The following is a 22703-nucleotide window of genomic DNA, read 5'->3' on the forward strand; positions in this document are numbered from 1 at the left end:
TTTAGATTCCTAACTACTCCCACATTTTGTGGTGCAGTTTAACCAAAACCGGGTATCTTATAGTCGTGATTCATATTGGGCCCTCCTGGGTATTAGTGTGCGTCTACGATGAGTCTACGATTTAAAAAAAAAATTTACCATCAATTTTTCTCATTTTTAATGCAGTTTTGGCATATATAAGGGAAGTAACACTCTAAAAGTTTATTATTAAATCTCAGAATGTAAAAAGCTACAGTAACACCCCCCATATTGAGATGGCTATTATACTTTACATCTCTAAAAATGCTTATATAGTTATTTCCCTTACAAACCCAAGCAATGCCGTGTGATACTGCTAGTATATATATAAAATATGACCACGTGTGTACCATTGGCAATTTTTTTTTCCTCTGTCTTCCCTTCTCTGGATCTTTCCTTCTCCTATGTTTCCCACGAAGAGCTCCGCTCGAAATGTTAAACCCTCCTTCTTTCCTTCTTTCCTGAGCGTCCAATAATACTATATTTGTTCCACGTCCTCGAGTTGTTTGGATTAACTATATATATATATATTGGAAGGTTTGGAGATGATGTACAGGTATTTTATATTAGAAGAAAAGAGGTACTCAGAAATTCGGATGGTTTTATATTTACAGATATTTATTTGTATTTTACATTTTTTATATATCATATAACTTAGATCATATAACTTAGATCTAAGTTATATGATGTATGAAAACATGTAATATACAAATAAATATCTGTAAATATAAAACCATCCGAATTTCTGAGTACCTCTTTTCTTCTAATATATATATATATATATATATATACATATACTCTTACTCTCTTTTACTCTTTTACTTGTTTCAGTCATTTGACTGCGGCCATGCTGGAGCACCGCCTTTAGTCGATCAAATCGACCCCGGAACTTATTCTTTGTAAGCCCAGTACTTATTCTATCGGTCTCTTTTGCCGAACCGCTAAATGGCGGGGACGTAGACACACCAGCATCGGTTGTCAAGCAATGCTAGGGGGACAAACGCAGACACACAAACACACATATATATATATATATATATACATACATATATATGACAGGCTTCTTTCAGTTTCCGTCTACCAAATCCACTCTCAAGGCATTGGTCGGCCCGGGGCTATAGCAGAAGACACTTGCCCAAGATGCCACGCAGTGGGACTGAACCCGCAACCATGTGGTTGGTTAGCAAGCTACTTACCACACAGCCACTCCTGCGCCTATATATATACATACATTTGCAAAAAATTATTTTGCATTCTTTTTTTAATGTAAATAGTTGTTTTTGTTAGAATTAAGGTTGTGCATATGCAAATGTGAAATATATCAAACTATTGGCATCATTTGTGTTTGTGTGTTTTCATATTTGGCATTGAATTTCAGTTGGTCCAATTTCCATATGTTTTCAGGTATTCTATTTATAGTTTTACTAGTTTCAATTAAAGGGCTGATCATCATCAATGGAAATTGTATCAACATCAATGGAAATTGTAGCTGTGATACCAGTGCCGGTGGCACATAAGAGAACCATCTGAACGTGGCCGTTTCCAGCACCGCCCTGACTGGCCTCCGTGCTGGTGGCATGTAAAAAGCACCATCCGTTCGTGGCTGTTGCCAGCCTCGCCTGGCCTCCGTGCCAGTGGTACATAAAAAGCACCATCCGATCGTGGCTGTTGCCAGCCTCGCCTGGCCTCCGTGCCAGTGGTACGTAAAAAGCACCATCCGATCGTGGCTGTTGCCAGCCTCGCCTGGCCTCCGTGCCAGTGGCACGTAAAAAGCACCATCCGATCGTGGCCGTTGCCAGCCTCGTCTGGCACGTAAAAAGCACCCACTACACTCACGGAGTGGTTGGCGTTAGGAAGGGCATCCAGCCATAGAAACATTGCCAGATCAGACTGGGCCTGGTGCAGCCTTCTTGCTTCCCAGACCCCAGTTGAACCGTCCAACCCATGCTAGCATGGAAAACGGACGCTAAACGATGATGATGATGATGATGATGATGATGATGATGATGTTGCCATTCTTTAACCCATTAGCATTTAAACTGGCTATATCCAGTGCAACTATTCTGCCCATTTTATGATCAAACAAACTAGACCCGGCCTTTCACATCATCATCATCATCATCAAGATTTAACATCTGTTTTCCATGCAGGCATGACAGGAATTGGTAAGATCAGAAACTGCACCAGGTTCCATAATCTGCTTTGGCATAGTTTCTACAGTTGGATGCCCTTCTAAATGACAACCACACCACAGACTGTACTGGGTGCTTTTAACATGACACCATCACCAGTGCTAGAACTCATACCAATGCTATCCTAAAATGGCATTCTTAAATATATACTCAATCGAAATTGAATTCAAAATTGAACCAAATTTGACAACTGGCACCCATGCCAACCTCCCTTCATTAGAAATATTAAACTCTGCTTGCAAAGACCTGTTGGGGCAAGTGAAATCGAAATTGAACCAAATTCGATGACTTGCACCCGTGCCAGGGGAGCGCTAACAGCTCCATCTGAGCGGATTCACTGCCAGAGCAGCTATCTGGCTTCTGTGCCGGTGGCACATAAAAAGCACCATTTGAACGTGATCGTTACCAGTGTCACCTTACTGGCACTTGTGCTGGTGGCACGTGAACAAAACATTTGAGCGAGGTCATTACCAGTGCCGCTGGACTGGCTCCTGTGCAGGTGGCACGTAAAAAACACCATTTCGAGCGTGGCCGTTACCAGTACCGCCTGACTGGCCTTGTGGCAGTGGCACATAAAAGCACCCACTACACTCTTGGAGTGGTTGGCATTAGGAAGGGCATCCAGCTGTAGAAACTCTGCCAGATCAGATTGGAGCCTGGCGCAGCCATCTGGTTTGCCAGTCCTCAGTCAAATCATCCAACCGATGCTAGCATGGAAAGTGGACGTTAAATGATGATGATGATGATGAGGAGGATGATGATACTCACATCATCAAAATTCCATAGCTACAAGATAATGCATAATTGATAGAAAGCAATGGGAGTAAGCAAGCAGTACATTTGATGGAGTAGTCTGAAGGCTGAAGGGTTAATGTTAGCAATGTCACGAAGTATAACAAGTGTTACTCACCAGGATATTTATGTTGTGATGGATGGAAGAGTGAGAAAGCCATAATGTCTGAATCTATATTGATGAGACGGGAACTATTTCTGCCCCTCAGGTCACTAACTATAAGTTGTTTTTCACTGTTGAGCCAGACAAAACGGTAGCTGAAGTATTGTAGCTGATTCATTCTGCAAAGAGACAGAACAAAATCATTTCTAACTTCAGTACAGAAATTTAAGGGGACAGGTTCAAGTGATTATATTGGCCTCTTAATTGGTGCTTACCTGCTCTCTAGATCAATTATTTTCGGTGGCCCTTTGGAAAATTGAGTCTTATAACCAACCATACCAGCCATAAAGAGCCTGGCTCCAGTACTTGTTGGCAGGATCCAGTAAAGAATGTATGAATCCATATCAATTGTCATGGCTATGATGGTTTCTTCTTGGAATGGTTTTTCGTAATATTCTTTGATGTTCATACCATTTAGGTGTGACGCACGCACACTATATTTTGTGTTCCAGTAAAAGACCCCTTTCAAGGAATCAATACATAAGTCGTATGCTACGTCACTATTGATGCTCTCCACTTTTGATGGTCTCTTATTGAGTCGGCAGATCTGAAAATGAAAACAATTGTCAAATCAAAGAGAAGAAAAAAATTCACTGATTCAGGAGATTTTGGTATTTTTATAACATTTAATGAGGGATGGGGGAAGAAGGGGGAAGAGAAGAAGCAACAATGTCTGTAATCTTTGGAAGCCCACTCAAACTTTATGATGGTATTAATAATAATAATAATAATAATAATAATAATAATAATAATAATAATAATAATAAGAAGAAGAAGAAGAAGAAGAAGAAGAAGAAGAAACAATTCCTATTATAGTAGGTGCATTAGGCATGATAAAAAAATATTCAGACAAATACATAACAAAAACACCAGGACTTACAAACACATATAACATACAGAAAATTGCACTACTAGGCACTGCACACATCCTACGCAGAACACTTTCCATACAATAACCATCAGAGCATCACAACAAATCACAGCACATACCCAAGGCACACAGAGCTGTGCTCGGTAGTGAAGTGAAAGCACGCTATAAAAATAAAACTACTGAATGATAATAATAATAATAATAATAATGATGATAATAATTCGTTCATTCATTTATTGGCCACAAGGGCTAACAAAAATCAATTAAAACATTAAGGGATAACACACAGGACAAAAGTTACAAAGGGTTTTGTCCATTTGAAAAAGTCTGTGTACAAAACCAGGATAACAACGAAATATAAGTAACAATTAAAATTCCCAGTAGGGGGAGGCGCTTAATAATAAATGCTCTGATGCAGTACCAGGCAGTGGCTCTCATGGCTTCTGATCTTAACTGGTTGGAAGTGTTATCATGTACATTGTTTTGTCTTGGTATAAAAGATGGGTTACAGCAAATATTCTGCTCAATACTACAGATTTGCTTGTCAGTTGTTTGACCATAACCAGTTGAGCATGTCCCTTACTGGCTGACGATATGTGCAGCTCTGATCACAAACAGAAGTAGTGGGGGATCATCATAGCCGTGTGTTGAGAGGGATTCTTTGGGGTTTGAATAATTCACCTCTGGAAACATGGGTGGTTCTTTCAACATCCTTAAACAATACTAATTCAGGGACCTTTTGAGCGGGATGGGCTACTCAACCTGAAGAAAATTCTAACTGAGCCCCACCTGCAAGGTCATGTGTTGTTTATCTTGATATGAGATCACCATGTCGTGCACATATGGTTGTGATGCATGTGCCTGGTGTACCCTTATCAGACGTGTAGTCATGATGGGTATACTGGGCTTCGTACATTTTACCCCAGTGTCACTTTGATGGCATGCACTGCTCTCTCACTCAATAATAATAATAATAACACACACACATATGGGCTTCTTTCAGTTTCCGTCTACCAAATCCACTCACAAGGCTTTGGTTGGCCCGAGGCTATAGTAGAAGACACTTGCCCAAGGTGTCATGCAGAGGGACTGAACCCGGAACCATGTGGTTCGTAAGCAAGCTACTTACCACACAGCTACTCCTACAATGATAATAATGATAACAGTTTCTTTTGATGGAGCAGAGAGGAAAAAAAAAGGAAGATGGAGGAGGAGAAAAGAGGAGGAGGGAGCAGTAGGAGAAAACTGTAGGAGGAGAAAGGAGAAAAGAAGAGGAGGAGGAGGGGAGAAGGGAGGAAGGGAGAAAGAAGACAAAGAGGAAGTGGGAAGAGGAGAGAGGAGAGGAGAGAGAGAGAGAGAGAGGAGAAGGAGAGCGAGCGAAGGAAGAAGAGAGAGAGAGAGAGAGAGAGAGAGAGAAGAGTTTCACTTACGCCACATCTTCTGTTAGACCAGTAAACAACCTTTGATAACCAGTCATATGCTATAGTCAAGGGATTTACTGCTTTCATTTTCCCTACCAGTTTGAAAGGGGTTCCCGAAACATGAGGGTAGTTGACGGAGAATCTCACTGCAGAAACAATAAAAGACAAAAAAAACAGTTGACATTGTATTTCCATTTGTTTGAAATATTTTATTGATCACAAAGACTGGCAAACGGCAATGATCAGATGGTACTTTTTACATGCCACCGGCTCGGAGGCCAGGCAAGGCTGGTAACGGCCACAATCGGATGGTACTTTTTACATGCCACCGGCACGGAGGCCAGGCAAGGCTGGTAACGGCCACAATCGGATGGTACTTTTTACATGCCACCGGCACGGAGGCCAGGCAAGGCTGGTAACGGCCACAATCGGATGGTACTTTTTACATGCCACCGGCATGGAGGCCAGACAAGGCTGGTAATGGCCACAATCGGATGGTGCTTTTTACGTGCCACCAGCACAGAGGCCAGTCGGGGCAGTGCTGGCAACAGCCACGTTCAGATAGTTCTTTTATGTGCCACCGGCAATATATTTATTTAATTAAATTTTATTTTATCCTTGTGTGCACGTAGGGTATTAATCACCCCCTCCAGTGCCACTTGATACCCAAGGACAAAAATCATGTTACACAGTGTAATCAGAGATGAAACATCCTAACCTCAGACAATTTTGCCATACACCATCCTAACCTCAGACAATTTTGCTATACACCATCCTAACCTCAGACAATTTTGCCATACACCATCCTAACCTCAGACAATTTTGCCATACACCATTCTAACCTCAGACAATTTTGCCATACACCATCCTAACCTCAGACAATTTTGCCATACACCATCCTAACCTCAGACAATTTTGCCATACACCATCCTAACCTCAGACAATTTTGCCATACACCATCCTAACCTCAGACAATTTTGCCATACACCATCCTAACCTCAGACAATTTTGCCATACACCATCATCCTAACCTCAGACAATTTTGCCATACACCATCTTAACCTCAGACAATTTTGTCATACACCATCCTAACCTCAGACAATTTTGCCATACACCATCCTAACCTCAGACAATTTTGCCATACACCATCCTAACCTCAGACAATTTTGCCATACACCATCTTAACCTCAGACAATTTTGCCATACACCATCCTAACCTCAGACAATTTTGTCATACACCATCCTAACCTCAGACAATTTTGCCATACACCATCTTAACCTCAGACAATTTTGTCATACACCATCCTAACCTCAGACAATTTTGCCATACACCATCCTAACCTCAGACAATTTTGCCAAACACCATCATCCTAACCTCAGACAATTTTGCCATACACCATCCTAACCTCAGACAATTTTGCCATACACCATCCTAACCTCAGACAATTTTGCCATACACCATCCTAACTTCAGACAATTTTGACATATACCAACCTAACCTCAGACAATTTTGCCATACACCATCTTAACCTCAGACAATTTTGCCATACACCATCCTAACCTCAGACAATTTTGCCATACACCATCTTAACCTCAGACAATTTTGCCATACACCATCCTAACCTCAGACAATTTTGCCATACACCATCCTAACCGCAGACAATTTTGTCATACACCATCCTAACCTCAGACAATTTTGCCAAACACCATCATCCTAACCTCAGACAATTTTGTCATACACCATCCTAACCTCAGACAATTTTGTCATACACCATCCTAACCTCAGACAATTTTGCCAAACACCATCATCCTAACCTCAGACAATTTTGTCATACACCATCCTAACCTCAGACAATTTTGCCATACACCATCATCCTAACCTCAGACAATTTTGTCATACACCATCCTAACCTCAGACAATTTTGCCAAACACCATCATCCTAACCTCAGACAATTTTGTCATACACCATCCTAACCTCAGACAATTTTGTCATACACCATCCTAACCTCAGACAATTTTGCCAAACACCATCATCCTAACCTCAGACAATTTTGTCATACACCATCCTAACCTCAGACAATTTTGCCATACCACCATCATCCTAACCTCAGACAATTTTGTCATACACCATCCTAACCTCAGACAATTTTGCCATACCACCATCATCCTAACCTCAGACATTTTGCCATACACCATCCTAACCTCAGACAATTTTGACATATACCAACCTAACCTCAGACAATTTTGCCATACACCATCCTAACCCCCGACAATTTTGCCATATGTAGGTCGGAAAGTACTCATCTAGAAGTTTCTTTTTACTGACTGAAGAACACCGAAGAAAGTGGTTACTCTAATTTATGCAAATATATATGCAGAAAATTTGTCAAATTATGAATTTAAAGAAACAATAATATTTGTGAAGACAAAAAAAAACCAACAAATGAAAAAAAAAACAATAACTTACCTATTTTATGCTTATAGATTCGAAGCGGCCTATCGTTTCCACCATCAAGAAGTTGACCTCGGCGGGTTCGACCATCTAAACCTACTTGTGCCGTATAGGCTTTCGTATGATATGTGATAATTGGTTTGACATTATCTACAAATAAAATTGAAGATATAAATATAAACACCCACACACACAACATATATATATACTTATATATACTGTGATAGATTTTTATGAGCAGGAGTGGCTGTGTGGCAAGTAGCTTGTTTACCAACCACATGGTTCCAGATTCAGTCCCACTGCGTGGCACCTTGGGCAAGAGTCTTCTTCTATAGCCTTGTGAGTGGCTTTGGTAGACGGAAACTGAAAGAAGCCCGTCGTATATATGTATATATATATATATATATGTGCGTGTATGTTTGTGTCTCTGTGTTTGTCCCCCTAGCATTGCTTGACAACCGATGCTGGTGTGTTTACGTCCCCGTCACTTAGCGGTTCGGCAAAAGAGACCGATAGAATAAGTACTGGGCTTACAAAGAATAAGTCCCGGGGTCGATTTGCTCGACTAAAGGCGGTGCTCCAGCATGGCCGCAGTCAAATGACTGAAACAAGTAAAAGAGTAAAAGAGAATATTCTTTTATTCTTTTACTTGTTCCAGTCATTTGACTATGGCCATGCTGGAGCATCGCCTTTACTTGAACAAACTGACTCCAGGACTTATTGTTTGTGTAAGCTGAGAACTTATTCTATCGGTCTCTTTTGTCAAGATGCTAAGCTATGGGGATGTAAACACACCAGCATCGGTTGTCAAGCAATGGTGGAAGGACAAACACAGACACAAATACACAAATACACACACACACATACACACACACAAGCACAAACACACACACACACACACAAACATGTACAACTGGCTTCTTTCAGTTTCCATCTACCAAATCCACTCACAAGGCTTTGGTCAGCCTGAGGCTATAGTAGAAGACATTTGCCTAAGGTGCCATGCAGTGGGACTGAAGCCGGAACCATAAAGCAAATAGAATATCTTGGCTGGATATGGCCAGTTTAAATGCTAAATGGTTAACAGAAGATTCTTATTTTATTTCTTTATTGCCCACAAGGGGCTAAACATAGAGGGGACAAACAAGGAGAAACAAAGGGATTAAGTCGATTACATCGACCCCAGTGCGTAACTGGTACTTAATTTATCGACCCTGAAATGATGAAAGGTAAAGTCGACCTTGGCGGAATTTAAACTCAGAACGTAACAGCAACCGAAATACCTATTTCTTTACTATCCACAAGGGGCTAAATACAGAGAGGACAAACAAGGACAGACAAACGGATTAAGTCGATTATATCAACCCCAGTGCGAAACTGGTACTTATTTAATTGATCCCGAAAGGATGAAAGGCAAAGTAGACCTCAGTGGAATTTGAACTCAGAACATAATGGAAGGTGAAATACCTATTTCTTTATTACCCACAAGGGGCTAAACACGGAGGGGACAAACAAGGACAGACATAAGTATTAAATCGATTACATCGACCCCAGTGCGTCACTGGTACTTAATTTATCGACCCCGAAAGGATGAAAGGCAAAGTTGACCTCGGCGGAATTTGAACTCAGAATGTAACGGCAGACAAAATACCTATTTCTTTACTATCCACAAGGGGTTAAACACAGAGGGGACAAACAAGGACAGACACACGGATTAAGGCGATTATATCGACCCCAGTATGAAACTGGTACTTATTTAATCGATCCCGAAAGGATGAAAGGCAAAGTCAACCTCGGCGGAATTTGAACTCAGAATGTAATGGCAGACAAAATACCTATTTGTTTACTATCCACAAGGGGCTAAACACAGAGGGGACAAACAAGGACAGACATAGGTATTAAATCGATTACATCGACCCCAGTGCGTCACTGGTACTTAATTTATTGACCCCGAAAGGATGAAAGGCAAAGTCGACCTCGCACGGAATTTGAACTCAGAACATAATGGCAGACGAAATACTGTTAAGCATTTCATCCAGCGTGCTAACGTTTCTGCCAGCTTGCCACTACGAAGATTCCATTTGTTGGATAAAAACACTAGGGTAAGTCGAATGGCTCGTACAAAAAGTGAACTTGGACTGGTGTTATTTTAACTCAGGAACAGAGTGCTGTTGCTTACTTCTCGGTGGCAACATTCATTTATTCATTTACTTGTTTCAGTCATTTGACTGTGGCCATGCTGGAGCACCGCCTTTAGTCGAGGAAATCGACCACCCCAGGACTTATTCTTTGTAAGCCTAGTACTTATTCTATCGGTCTCTTTTGCTGAATCGCTAAGTTACAGGGACGTAAACACACTAGCATCGGTTGTCAAGCGATGTTGTGGGAGGGGGGCAAACACAACACACAAACATTCAAACATATATATATATACATATATACGACGGGCTTCTTTCAGTTTCAGTCAACCAAATCCACTCACAAGGCTTTAGTCGACTCGAGGCTATAATAGAAGACACTTGCCCAAGGTGCCATGCAGTGGGACTGAACCCGGAACCATGTGGTTCATAAGCAAGCTACTTACCACACAGCCACTCTTATGCCTGTATATAACTTCATCAAAATGCACCTAATATTTGCACGGAGCAAACCCCAATACAGCTATCACACAGTCGTTACCATTAGCTTCCATTATATCCACAAATATATGGAAATGCAGAACAAAGCACTGTGTTTGGAACAACTAATTGTTTCTTATTCTTCACCGTATTAACAAGAATTCTATTGTTTCCTTAGAATTAACTTGGACTGTCTCTTCGTACAGATTATTTCCATCAAAGATCACATGCGCTTATCTGTGTTATTTTTATCAAAAGAGACTATTCGATGATACAGGAAAGCGCTTTCGTTGTTCGTATCAAAGATGTACCAAAGCATGATTGTTCTTGAAGGAAAAGTTCATGTTGAGCAAACATAAAGTGTTTTCTTCTCTCGTGATCTTAAATTTATATCAACTAATTTAGTTAATTAGTAGAAGCACTAGTTCTTAAAATGATTTTATCTGAAAACAATGGCATGGATATTAAAAGATTAAAACAATGCTATGAAAACAAACAAAAGGAAAAGGATAAAAGAGAAATTGTGCTTGAAATGGTTAACAGCTTTTTTGTTTTAATACTATCTTCCTGTTTTAGTAAAGTACGTTTTTTTTTTTTTGTTGCTGTTGTTGTTGTTGTTATTATTATTATTATTATTCTATGTTTGACTTTTGCTTTATATTTGTACAAGTTGGCTCCAAGTCTCACCCAGAGACCTCAAGAGACAACAGGTTGGAAGTTTGTGATGTTGTTATGCCTAGTGTGCCATATATTTGGTCTTGTATTTAGTGTTGTACTAGTGAATGTCAAAAAAAACGAAAAAAAAACGAAAATTATGTTTGTTTTAAAACTTGAGATTACATAGAAAGTATTTATTATTATTATTATTATTATTATTATTATTATTATTATTATTACTATTACTATTATTATTATTATTATTATATTATTATTATTATTATTATCATTATTAATATTTTTACAATGCCAGGTGAAAGACAATTATATGGTCTTGACTGGTACATAACTTAATTCACTTAAAAAAGGATAAAAGGCAAATTTGGATTTGGAGGAATTCGAACTCATAGTGTAAAAAAAAAAAGTTGTACTAGTGAATGTCAAAAAAAAACCCCAAAAAAAACGAAAATTATGTTTGTTTTAAAACTTGAGATTACATAGAAAGTATTTATTATTATTATTATTACTATTATTATTATTATTATTATTATTATTATTATTATTATTATTATTATTATTATCATTATTAATATTTTTACAATGCCAGGTGAAAGACAATTACATGGTCTTGAGTGGTACATGACTTAATTCACTTAAAAAAGGATAAAAGGCAAATTTGGATTTGGAGAAATTCGAACTCATAGTGTAAAAAGAAAAAAAAGCAATGACTCTTTACATTCTGGTCATCTCCTCACTAAACATTTTGTTGATATCGTGAACAGCTTCAGCTGCTTTCCATCCTTTTTTGAAGTTGAATAGCAAAATTGCTTGAATATTGTGCTTTGACAGTTCCGTTTCAGATCATTGTAAGAACGTCGAAAAAAAATATCAATGTTATTTCATTGATGTCCCTATTACTCTTTTTACTCTTTTACTTGTTACAGTCATGTGACTGTGGCCATGCTGGAGCACTGCCTTTAGTCGAGCAAATCGACCCCAGGATTTATTCTTTGTAAGCCTAGTACTTATTCTATCAGCCTGTTTTTGCTGAACAACTAAGTTATGAGGATGCAAATACACCACCATCGTTTGTCAAGAGATGTCTCTTTTGCTGAACTGCTAAGTTACGGGGACGTAAACACACCAGCATCGGTTGTCAAGCGATGTTGTCAAGGGGGAGGGACAAACACCGACACACAAACATATACACACACATACACACATATATATATACATTTATACAACGGGCTTCTTTCAGTTTCCGTCGACCAAATCCACTCACAAGGCTTTGGTTGTCCGAGGCTATAGTCGAAGACACTTGCCCAAGGTGCCATGCAGTGAGACTGAACCTGTGGTTCATAAGCAATTTATTTTATCTAGTTTCAGCTCACGAGTTGTGGCCATGCTGGGGCCACCTCCAATTTCAAAATATATTTTAAAAAATTTAAAACTCTGCAAAAATCTGGTACAAATTTTTCATGGTTCAAAATGTTGTTTACTTTTTACTCAACCTGATATATTCTGGTCTGCGTGCAGTTGTATTTACTTATTTTGTATGTTTCATTCCCACTGGTTACCAATAAAATAATATTTACTCAATATAATTTGCCCTTAAGCTTTAAAGACAAAACCGAAATATAGTCAACACATGCTAGTTAACACACGTTAATTAACAAGAAAAAAATACCTTTAAACAATGTACGACCAACAAACTTTTCGGTCCAGGGGCCATGCTTATTGTCGATATAAGCTCGCATTTTAATTGTATATTTAGTCTCTGGTTTCAAATTTTCGAGTGTGAGGTTGAATCCGTCCAGGTGATATGTTGCTAGGTTTTTGGCATCTCCTTCTTGGACTGTCATCTCATACTTCCAGCCTCTCCAGCATCCATTTCCTTGGCAAGAATAAAATAAGAAATGCACTCAATACAAGTGTTACATCATTGACGTTCTTTAACTTTGAGTTACATACACCTTTGGTTAAGACAGTTCCATTTACAACCATTCTCTCATCTTGTATGTCACAGACTACACGAATCACTGTATGAGTAATATGCTCAAGAACAAGATTTGAGGGGAACTTGGCTGCTGTTTCTAGCAGGTCAAATAGTTGAACATCAAACCCTTTGTAGTGTGTGTGTGTGTTACATGTATTATATTTTGTGAGGGTTGCTGTGTGAAGGGGAAAAGAGAGGTAAAAAATAAAAGTAAGAATTTGCGCTTGCACATACACACCCATTGATTTTAGTGGTTGACATTCTCTTTCCTCTGGTTACCATGGAGACAATGACAGGGTTTTTTGAGGATGAATGAAAAGATTTTAATTTTGCCATTTTTAACTGTTGTCAAATTGGGACTTAATAGCGTCCCATCACACACACACACACACACGCACACATACACACACACATACACATACACACACACACAAACACACACATATACACACATACACACACACATACACACACACAAACACACACACACAAACACACACACATACACACACACATACACACACACACACAAACACACACACACACATACACACACACAAACACACACACACAAACACACACACATACACACACACACAAACACACACACATACACACATATACACATCTTCAACATGCAAACACACTTGCATGTACACACACACATGCATACATGCATGCACATACACACAAATACACACACACACACACACACACACAAACATACACACACACACACACAACATTAATGTGAGGCAACATAATTATCCTCCTTACCACCATCCTCTGAAGAGAAAGGAAGTTGCAAATCTGAAGGAGGAGCAGTGAGAGGTGAAGAGAGTAAGGAGTAGAGTGGAGGGTGATAAAGAGAGAAAGAGAGAAAGGGGGAGAGAGAGAGAGAGAGAGAGAGAGAGAGAGAGAGAGACAGAAGCTGAGTTATTTATCAGGATATTTTGTTTTTTAAATGAAGTTTGTCATGATGACCTCTGACATTTCATTCACTAATCTCAATATTTGACATTCTCGGAGAGAGAGAGAGAGAGAGAGAGAGAGAGAGAGAGAGAGAGAGAGAGAGAGAGAGAGAGAGGGGGGATCATCTTTAATATGGAAGCATGCACACAATTCTATTTTGTAGTTGTTGTTGCTGTTATTTTCAACTGGTTCTTTTATCTCCTCTCTCTGTCTCTCTGTCTCTCTCTCTCTCTCTACACACACATAATGGTGTCATGTAAAAAGCACCCAGTACACCCTGTAAAGTGGTTGCTGTTGAGAAGGGCCAAAAACTAAGCCAAAAACGGACCATGGAACCCGGTGTGGTCCCTGACCTCAGCAGCACCTCTCAAACCATCCAACCCATCCCAGCATGGAAAACAAACATTAAATGATGATGATGATGATGCTGATGATGATGCTGATGATGATGCTGATGATGATGATGATGATGCTGATGATGGTGGTGGTGGTGGTGGTGGTGGTGGTGGTGATGATGATGATGATGATGAGGATGATGATGATGATGATGATGATTATGATGATGATGATGTTTATGATGATGATGATGATGATGATGGTGATGACATGTAATGATATTCCTTCACTTCAGAAAGAGAGTGGGAGTAAATATATAACATAGTTTTTTTAAATTTCTAATCGTGTTTAGAATATTTGTTAATTAGGATATCAATTTTAATTGATAAATTTTCCCAAAAGTGGTGAGTTTATGTCTAGGCATGGTGGCTGTGTGGATAAGAAGTTTGCTTTGCGAGGGCATGATTTTGGGTTCAGTCCCACTGCACAACATCCTGTCTTAGTATCTTCTTAGGTTGATCAATGCCTTGTGTATTTGATAGATGGAAACTGTGATGAGCCTATATATATATATATATATATATATGTATATATTTTACTTGTTTCAGTCATTTGACTGTGGCCATGCTGGAGCACCGCCTTTAGTCGAGCAAATCGACCCTATTATTATTATCATTATTATTATTATTATTATTATTATTATTATTATTATTATTATTATTATTCAGGTCACTACCTGGAATTGAACTCGGAATCTTGAGTTTGGTAGCCCGCACTCTTAACCACTAAGCCACATGACTTCACTACCCAGGACATACACATACACACACATACATAGATGCACACACACATACATACACACATGATGATGATGATGGCTGCCTCTTCTTGTCAGATGGTAGCCATCTCATATTGAAATGAAATGAGGGTGAGCCATATGCATGTTATGGTATTTAAATGACAAAAGCTTATGCAACACTTTTGTCACTCTTCAATGATGTACAGATGTCCAACTATCATTTCAATTTCTTGATATCATTTTGTTTTTTATAAGACCCACGGTGATGGATGGATGCATGCCATGAAAAATCATAACTGCACCATGCAAGGAGGAAATAAATGAGAAGAATCAGGCTGAAATAGGCGCAGGAGTGGCTGTGTGGTAAGTAGCTTGTTTACCAACCACATGGTTCCGGGTTCAGTCCCACTGCATGGCACCTTGGGCAAGTGTCTTCTACTATAGCCTCGGGCCAACCAAAGCCTCGTGAGTGGATTTGGTAGATGGAAACTGAAAGAAGCCCGTCGTATATATGTATATATATATATATGTATGTGTGTTTGTTTGTGTGTCTGTATTTGTCCCCCTAGCATTGCTTGACAAACGATGCTGGTGTGTTAATGTCCCCGTTACTTAGCGATTCGGCAAAAGAGACCGATAGAATAAGTACTGGGCTTACAAAAGAATAAGTCCCGGGGGTCGAGTTGCTTGATTAAAGGCGGTGCTCCAGCATGGCCGCAGTTAAATGACTGAAACAAGTAAAAGAGTAAAAGAGAGTAAAGAGTAATGTGTGATGGGTATCATCCGACAAGATGAGATAATTATCACACGCACACACACACACACACACACACTTGTGCACATGCACGCACATATATGCATATGAGTGTATGTGTGTGTATGTGTATGTGTGTATGTGTATGTGTGTGCGTGTGTGGTGTGTGTGTGTGTACGAGGGGGTGCTGAAAAGTTCCTGGTTTCAAGAGTATTTGGTGCTAAAGGCGGTGCCCCAGCATGGCCACAGTCAAATGACTGAAACAAGTAAAATATATATATATATAATATATACCAGAGTAAGCACATAAATGTGAAACAAGGTGGAAAAAAGAGTACTCAAATACCAGAGGTAGAGTAATATGCTTTATTTAAAAGCAGCAGAAATATAACAAAAGCTGTTACTCGGAGTTTCACATTCCCGTTCGTCAGACAGTTTTGTTAAAATTTTAACAAAACTGTCCGACGAACAGGAACGTGAAACTCTGAGTAACAGCTTCTGTTAAATTTCTGCTGCTTTTAAATAAAGTATATATATATATCTATATATATATATATATATATATAGGCTCCTCACATTTTCCATCTACCAAATACACGAGGCATTGATCAACTTTCTAAGTTGTTTTACGGGGCCTTAGTAAACCTAAAGGACCACTGCAATAAGTGTGTGAATCTGAGAGAAGAATTTGTTGAATAAAATCATAATTAATTGATCCTCTTGTATTTTCTTTTACCCAAAACCAGGAACTTCTCAACAACCCCTTGTGTATGTGTGTGTGTACATGAGTGCTTGCATTTGCCCCCCCCCCCCGTTTGACAAATAATGCTGGTTTGTCTACATCCACTTGACTTAGCTGTTCAGCAACAGAGACCAACAGAATAAGCACCGAATTTAAAAGAAATACTGACGCAGAGTAGTTCGACCAACACTACAAGGTGAGGGCTACAGCATGGCCACAGTGCAATGACCGAAACATGTAAAAGAGCACAATCAGCTGACCTCGTTTTTCTTTGCCTAATTAATCTAGGCTGTTAATTAATGCTAATTACATAAAAACGTAATTCTGACAAACATGCTTCCATTCTTTAATTACCTATTTCTTTATTACCCACAAGGGGCTAAACAAAGAGGAGACAAATAAGGACAGACAAACGAATTAAGTCGATTATATCGACCCCAGTGCATAACTGGTACTTATTTAATCGACCCCGAAAGGATGAAAGGCAAAGTCGACCTCGGCGGAATTTGAACTCAGAACGTAGCAGCAGATGAAATACCTATTTCTTTACTACCCACAAGGGGCTAAACAAAGAGGAGACAAATAAGGACAGAAAAACGAATTGAGTCGATTATATCGACCCCAGTGTGTAACTGGTACTTATTTAATCGACCCCGAAAGGATGAAAGGCTAAGTCGACCTCGGCGGAATTTGAACTCAGAACGTAGCAGCAGATGAAATACCTATTTCTTTACTACCCACAAGGGGCTAAACAAAGAGGAAATAAATAAGGACAGACAAATGAATTGAGTCGATTATATCGACCCCAGTGTGTAACTGGTACTTATTTAATCGACCCCGAAAGGATGAAAGGCAAAGTCGACCTCAGTGGAATTTGAACTCAGAACGTAGCGGCAGACGAAATACTGCTAAGCATTTCTCCCGGCGTGCTAACGATTCTGCCAGCTCGCCGCCTTACCATAAATGGAACTATTTTAGAACTTCAACAAACACCCAAGAATTCTTCAAAACTATAAAAGAAACCAAAATTTAAATAAATAAAAATAAAAAAAATGGTGCATTCTAAGCTAATTCTAGCAAGGCGAGATGTTGTGTCATTTCATGGCAACAATCCAAAGACCAAGTCCACAGCTGGCAATTATTATTACCACAGAAAATGGTTTGCATTCAGTTCATTCTTAAAGATGCTTTTACCAATTCCTAAAAAAACCCAGCAATGCACACATGTAGTCAACGCTTTACCAACCAGTAAGAGAAGTCGGAATAACTTGCAACGGCGCTTCTTAGATGTTGCTGCTGCTGCTGCTGGTGATGCTGCAACTGCAGCAGAGTGCCCCTCCTCCACCACCACCACCACCACCATACCAGCCAACAATGACTCAACACATACAAGACTAACAGACTGAACATAAACAATGTTTACATCTTTTGGAATCAAATATTTATTTATTTATTTATTTTCATTAGGGGGTTGGGGGTGGGGTGGGGGGTGGGGTGGAAAGAACTACAAAACAACATCAAAATAACATTAGTGCCCGGTATATGCGAGTGTGTGTGTGTGTGTGTGTGTGAGTGAGTGTGTATACATATGTGTATATATATATATACACAAACATACATGTATACATATATGCATATGTGTGTATGTATATATATATGTATATATATATATATATATATATATATATATATATATATGTATGTATATATATATATATATATACATTCACACACACACATACACACACATATAAATATACATACATATATATGAAGTTATTTAAAAACTTCTCTTCATTAAATAAAATCTGAATGCTACTTCATAATTTCATGTTTTAAATTGTTTGTGTGTATGTATGCGTGCGCATATGTGTATGTGTGTGTGTGTGTGTGTGTGTGTGTATGTGTGTGTGTGTGTGTGTGCATGTACAGTTCTGGCATGTAAAATAAATGCAGATAGTGTTGTTGTTGCTGTTTCTTTGTTTGTTGGGCGAAGTGGTCTTTGTTCCAGAGCTCGCTAGATGGGAGAAGTCCGAATCGTGGTCCTTTGCTATTCGTAAGACCTGCAGAAGAGAAGGCAGGTCAACCCCCCGACACTGAGAGCATTGACAGATGGACGAATGCACATCCAGGCCCAGCGGTTGCGTAGGAAGTTGGGGACAAGAAACAGGTAGAAAGAGTGAGAGAAAGTTGGAGCGAAAGAGTACAACAGGGGTCGCCACCACCCCTTGCCGGAGCCTTGTGGAGCTTTAGGTATTTTCGCTCAATAAACACACACAACGCCCAGTCTAGGAATCTAAACTGCAATCCTCCGACCACTAGTCCGCTGCCCTAACCACTGGGCCATTGCGCCTCCTGTTGTTGCTGTCGTGATCAGTCCTAGATGAAATCTGCTCAATAAGACTTTTATTGAAAGCCATTCCAGATATGGCTGTCCCCACCTGCATTTCAAGCACAGCATATCTACAGTTACAGTACTAAATAAATATAGCTTTGTGTGATGTGGAGGAGGTTTAGCTGCTATTTCTATTTAGCTGCTATTTGAATGACCAGTAGGGGAGAGGCTTCCTCAAAGGCCTGTTAAAATGATGATGATGAGGAGGAGGAAGAGGATGAAGAGGAGGAGTCACACACACACACACACCATCACAGGCATACACTCACACACACTATCACATACATCCATATACACTAGCACATGCACCCCCATTCACTCACTAGCACACACACAAATACAGCCTAAAGCACACACACATACATGCACCCTAACATACACACACTAACTTCGTTAGAACCCTTGCTGCTCACCTTGGTATATAAGTTTCTCTGGTTTATTCCATCGTATGTCCGCTGTTGTATCAGAGAACAACACCGCCAAATTACTGGGAGGATTGGTTGGAACTGAAATAAATAAGACAGAAATGTTTGCATATCAGAAAATAAAGCAGTTATTAATGAAATAATCAATGAAACATCATAATTAATGAAACATAATTGATGAAACATCAACATCAAAAATCAAATGGAAATTGTAGTTGTGATACCTGTGTCGGTGGCACGTAAAAAGCACCATCCGAACGTGGCCGATGCCAGCGCAGCCTTGACTGGCTTCTGTGCCGGTGGCATGTAAAATGCACCAACCAATATGTATATATATATATGTGTGTGCTTGTGTGTCTGTGTTTGCCCCCCCCCCCAACATTGCTTGACAACCGATGCTGGTGTGTTTACGTCACCGTAACTTAGCGGTTCATCAAAAAATACCGGTAGAATAAGTACTAGGCTTACAAAGAATAAGTCCTGGTGTCGATTTGCTCGACTAAAGGCGGTGCTCCAGCATGGCAGCATTGTGTTTCCTATTCTTTGACATGCCAGTTCCCACACCTTGAAAGACTTGTGGCTGTGTGGTAAGAAGCTTGCATCCCAACCACATGGCTCTGGGTTCAGTACCACTGTGTGGAACCTTGGGCAAGCATCTTCTAATATAGCCTTGGGCTGACCAAAGCCTTGGTAGTGGATATGGCTGATGGAAACTGAAAGAAGCCCATAGTGTATATATCTATGTGTGTGTGTGTCTCAGTGTTTGTGTTTGTCCACCTCTACTTTTTGACAACTGGTAGTGGTGTGTTTATGCCCTCGTAAGATAATGGTTCAGCAAAAGAGACCAATAGAGTTAGCAGCAGGCTAAGAAAAGTAAAAAAAAAACCCCTAAGTATGCCATCAATTCATCATCATCATCATCGTTTAACGTCTGTTTTCCATGCTAGCATGGGTTGGACGGTTCGACCGGCGTCTGGGAAGCCAGGTGGCTGCACCAGGCTCCAGTCTGATCTGGCAGTGTTTCTACAGCTAAAAAAAAATCCTGCAAGGTAGTGCCCCAGGATGGCTACAGTCTAATGACTGAAACAAGTGTAATTAAGAAAAAGGGAGTGAGAGAGAGAGAGAGAGAGAGAGCGAGAGAGAGAAAACGAGAGAGATAGAAAGAGAGAGAGATATTTAAAATACATCACAAGATGTCAGATCAAATCTTTTGGCAAAACAGGAGCTAGTCAACAATGAAATACAATATTTGAGGCAATTCTACTGAGGTCGACTTTTCCTTTCATCCTTTCGGGGTCGATTAATTAAGTACCAGTTGCATAGGCACAGGAGTGGTTGTGTGGTAAGTAGCTTGCTAACCAACCACATGGTTCCGGGTTCAGTCCCACTGCGTGGCATCTTGGGCAAGTGTCTTCTGCTATAGCCCCGGGCTGACCAATGCCTTGTGAGTGGATTTGGTAGACGGAAACTGAAAGAAGTCTGTCGTATATATGTAGTATATATATATGTATGTGTGTGTGTATATGTTTGTGTGTCAGTGTTTGTCCCCCTAGCATTGCTTGACAACCGATGCTGGTGTGTTTACGTCCCCGTAACTTAGCGGTTCGGCAAAAGAGACCGATAGAATAAGTACTGGGCTTACAAAGAATAAGTCCTGGGGTTGATTTGCTCGACTAAAGGCGGTGCTCCAGCATGGCCGCAGTCAAATGACTGAAACAAGTAAAAGAGTATACTGGGGGCCAAAGTATACTGGGGGCCAAAGTATACTGGGGGCCAATCTAATTGGCTGGCTCCTTCCTCAAAGATTTCAGGTCTTGTACCTAGAATAGAAAAGAATATTTGAAGCAATTAAGCAATATCAACAAGACTCTAAGGCCACTTACCAGGCATTGGCTGGGCAGATGAATGGAACATGTTAAATCCACTGAATGAACTTTCTTTAAAATGGATTGTATTGTAATGGTATTTTCCTCCATGCTGATCATAGACTTCCTTCAAAACTTTCTGTCCATCTGTCCAGATAAAGGAACCGTTAAAAAACACAATACTTTTGATGTTGTTGAAGTTGGCTTTCACGACGTTCTGCCGTATGTTGGAGGGTCCTTTGCCATCCAAAAACGTTGACATGATCGTGTTGAGGGAGCTGTTAGGGAAGTAAAGCTGAATATTCTCAAAGTCAATTGTGAAAGAATCTTGTTTGTTCTTCACAATCTGAAGTGGAGGAACATTTTTACCGCTTTCTATGTCACCCAAGTCAACCCGGAAGATTCCGTTGTTTGGTCCACTCTGAGTGTAATACAGGAAACTGTAAAATTAATTATATAAAAGAAATTAAATTACATAAACCACTAAGAAAAATGAAGAAAACAAGTCATTGAATAAAAATTTCATTTAATTAGTTTCTTTTATATAAAATTCTTATCTTTTTTTTTCTATTAAAAAAATTGTTTTTAAGATTTCTAGTTGCTTCTATTTTCTGATTTCTTATTTCAGTTCCTTTGGTTCTTCTTTCAAATACCAGTAATACCTGAGTAACACGTCAGGGGTTGACTCAATCAACAATACATGTTCCTTCATCAAAATAAACACACACACACACACACGTACACATACGTGTGCATGTGTATGAGTGTATATATACATACATACATATATATATCTATATATATACATATGTATATATATATATAGATAGATAGATATACATATATATATATATATATATATATATATATATATATACATTTGTATGTAAAAATATTTTAATCTTTGGATTTTTTTAATATGCTGGGCCACTGGTTTTAATTGATTAATATCAATTTCTACCCTTATTAAATTATATTTTTTTTTCTCTCCTTCTTTCTGTGTTTTTTTTTTTTCTCTCTGTGTATCTTTCTGTTGAAGAGCGTAGGCTCGAAACGTTAAAGACTTGTTTTATTTATATTTCCTGAGCGCCATACTAATACAATTGTTCGTTTGTTTTCCACCTGCCTTCGTCTTTTGTCTATTTCCATAAAGCTTCCCGTTATATATATATATACATATATATATATACATACATATGTATATATATATATATATATATATATATAATATATA

At 39.3% G+C, this 22703-nt stretch overlaps 1 protein-coding gene across 6 annotated transcripts in view; it reads right to left on the bottom strand.

Annotated features, from left to right (window-relative positions):
* LOC115224085 (proto-oncogene tyrosine-protein kinase ROS-like) overlaps window positions 1–22703 on the bottom strand; it is a 193442-nt gene that overhangs the window by 119449 nt on the left and 51290 nt on the right. For all 6 annotated transcript variants that reach the window (XR_005003674.1, XR_005003673.1, XM_036512873.1 and 3 more), the window contains 7 exons: window positions 21488–21909; window positions 19593–19685; window positions 12873–13079; window positions 7926–8060; window positions 5467–5603; window positions 3381–3712; window positions 3121–3284 (listed from right to left, as the gene is read on the bottom strand). Coding sequence is in view for 4 of the 6 variants with exons in the window: in XM_036512873.1 (XP_036368766.1) it covers window positions 3121–3284; window positions 3381–3712; window positions 5467–5603; window positions 7926–8060; window positions 12873–13079; window positions 19593–19685; window positions 21488–21909 (1490 nt within the window). In the remaining 2 variants the exon portion in view is untranslated. The remainder of the gene's footprint in view (window positions 1–3120; window positions 3285–3380; window positions 3713–5466; window positions 5604–7925; window positions 8061–12872; window positions 13080–19592; window positions 19686–21487; window positions 21910–22703) is intronic.

This window comes from Octopus sinensis, linkage group LG24 (assembly GCF_006345805.1).
Source record: "Octopus sinensis linkage group LG24, ASM634580v1, whole genome shotgun sequence".
NCBI lineage: Eukaryota > Metazoa > Mollusca > Cephalopoda > Octopoda > Octopodidae > Octopus > Octopus sinensis.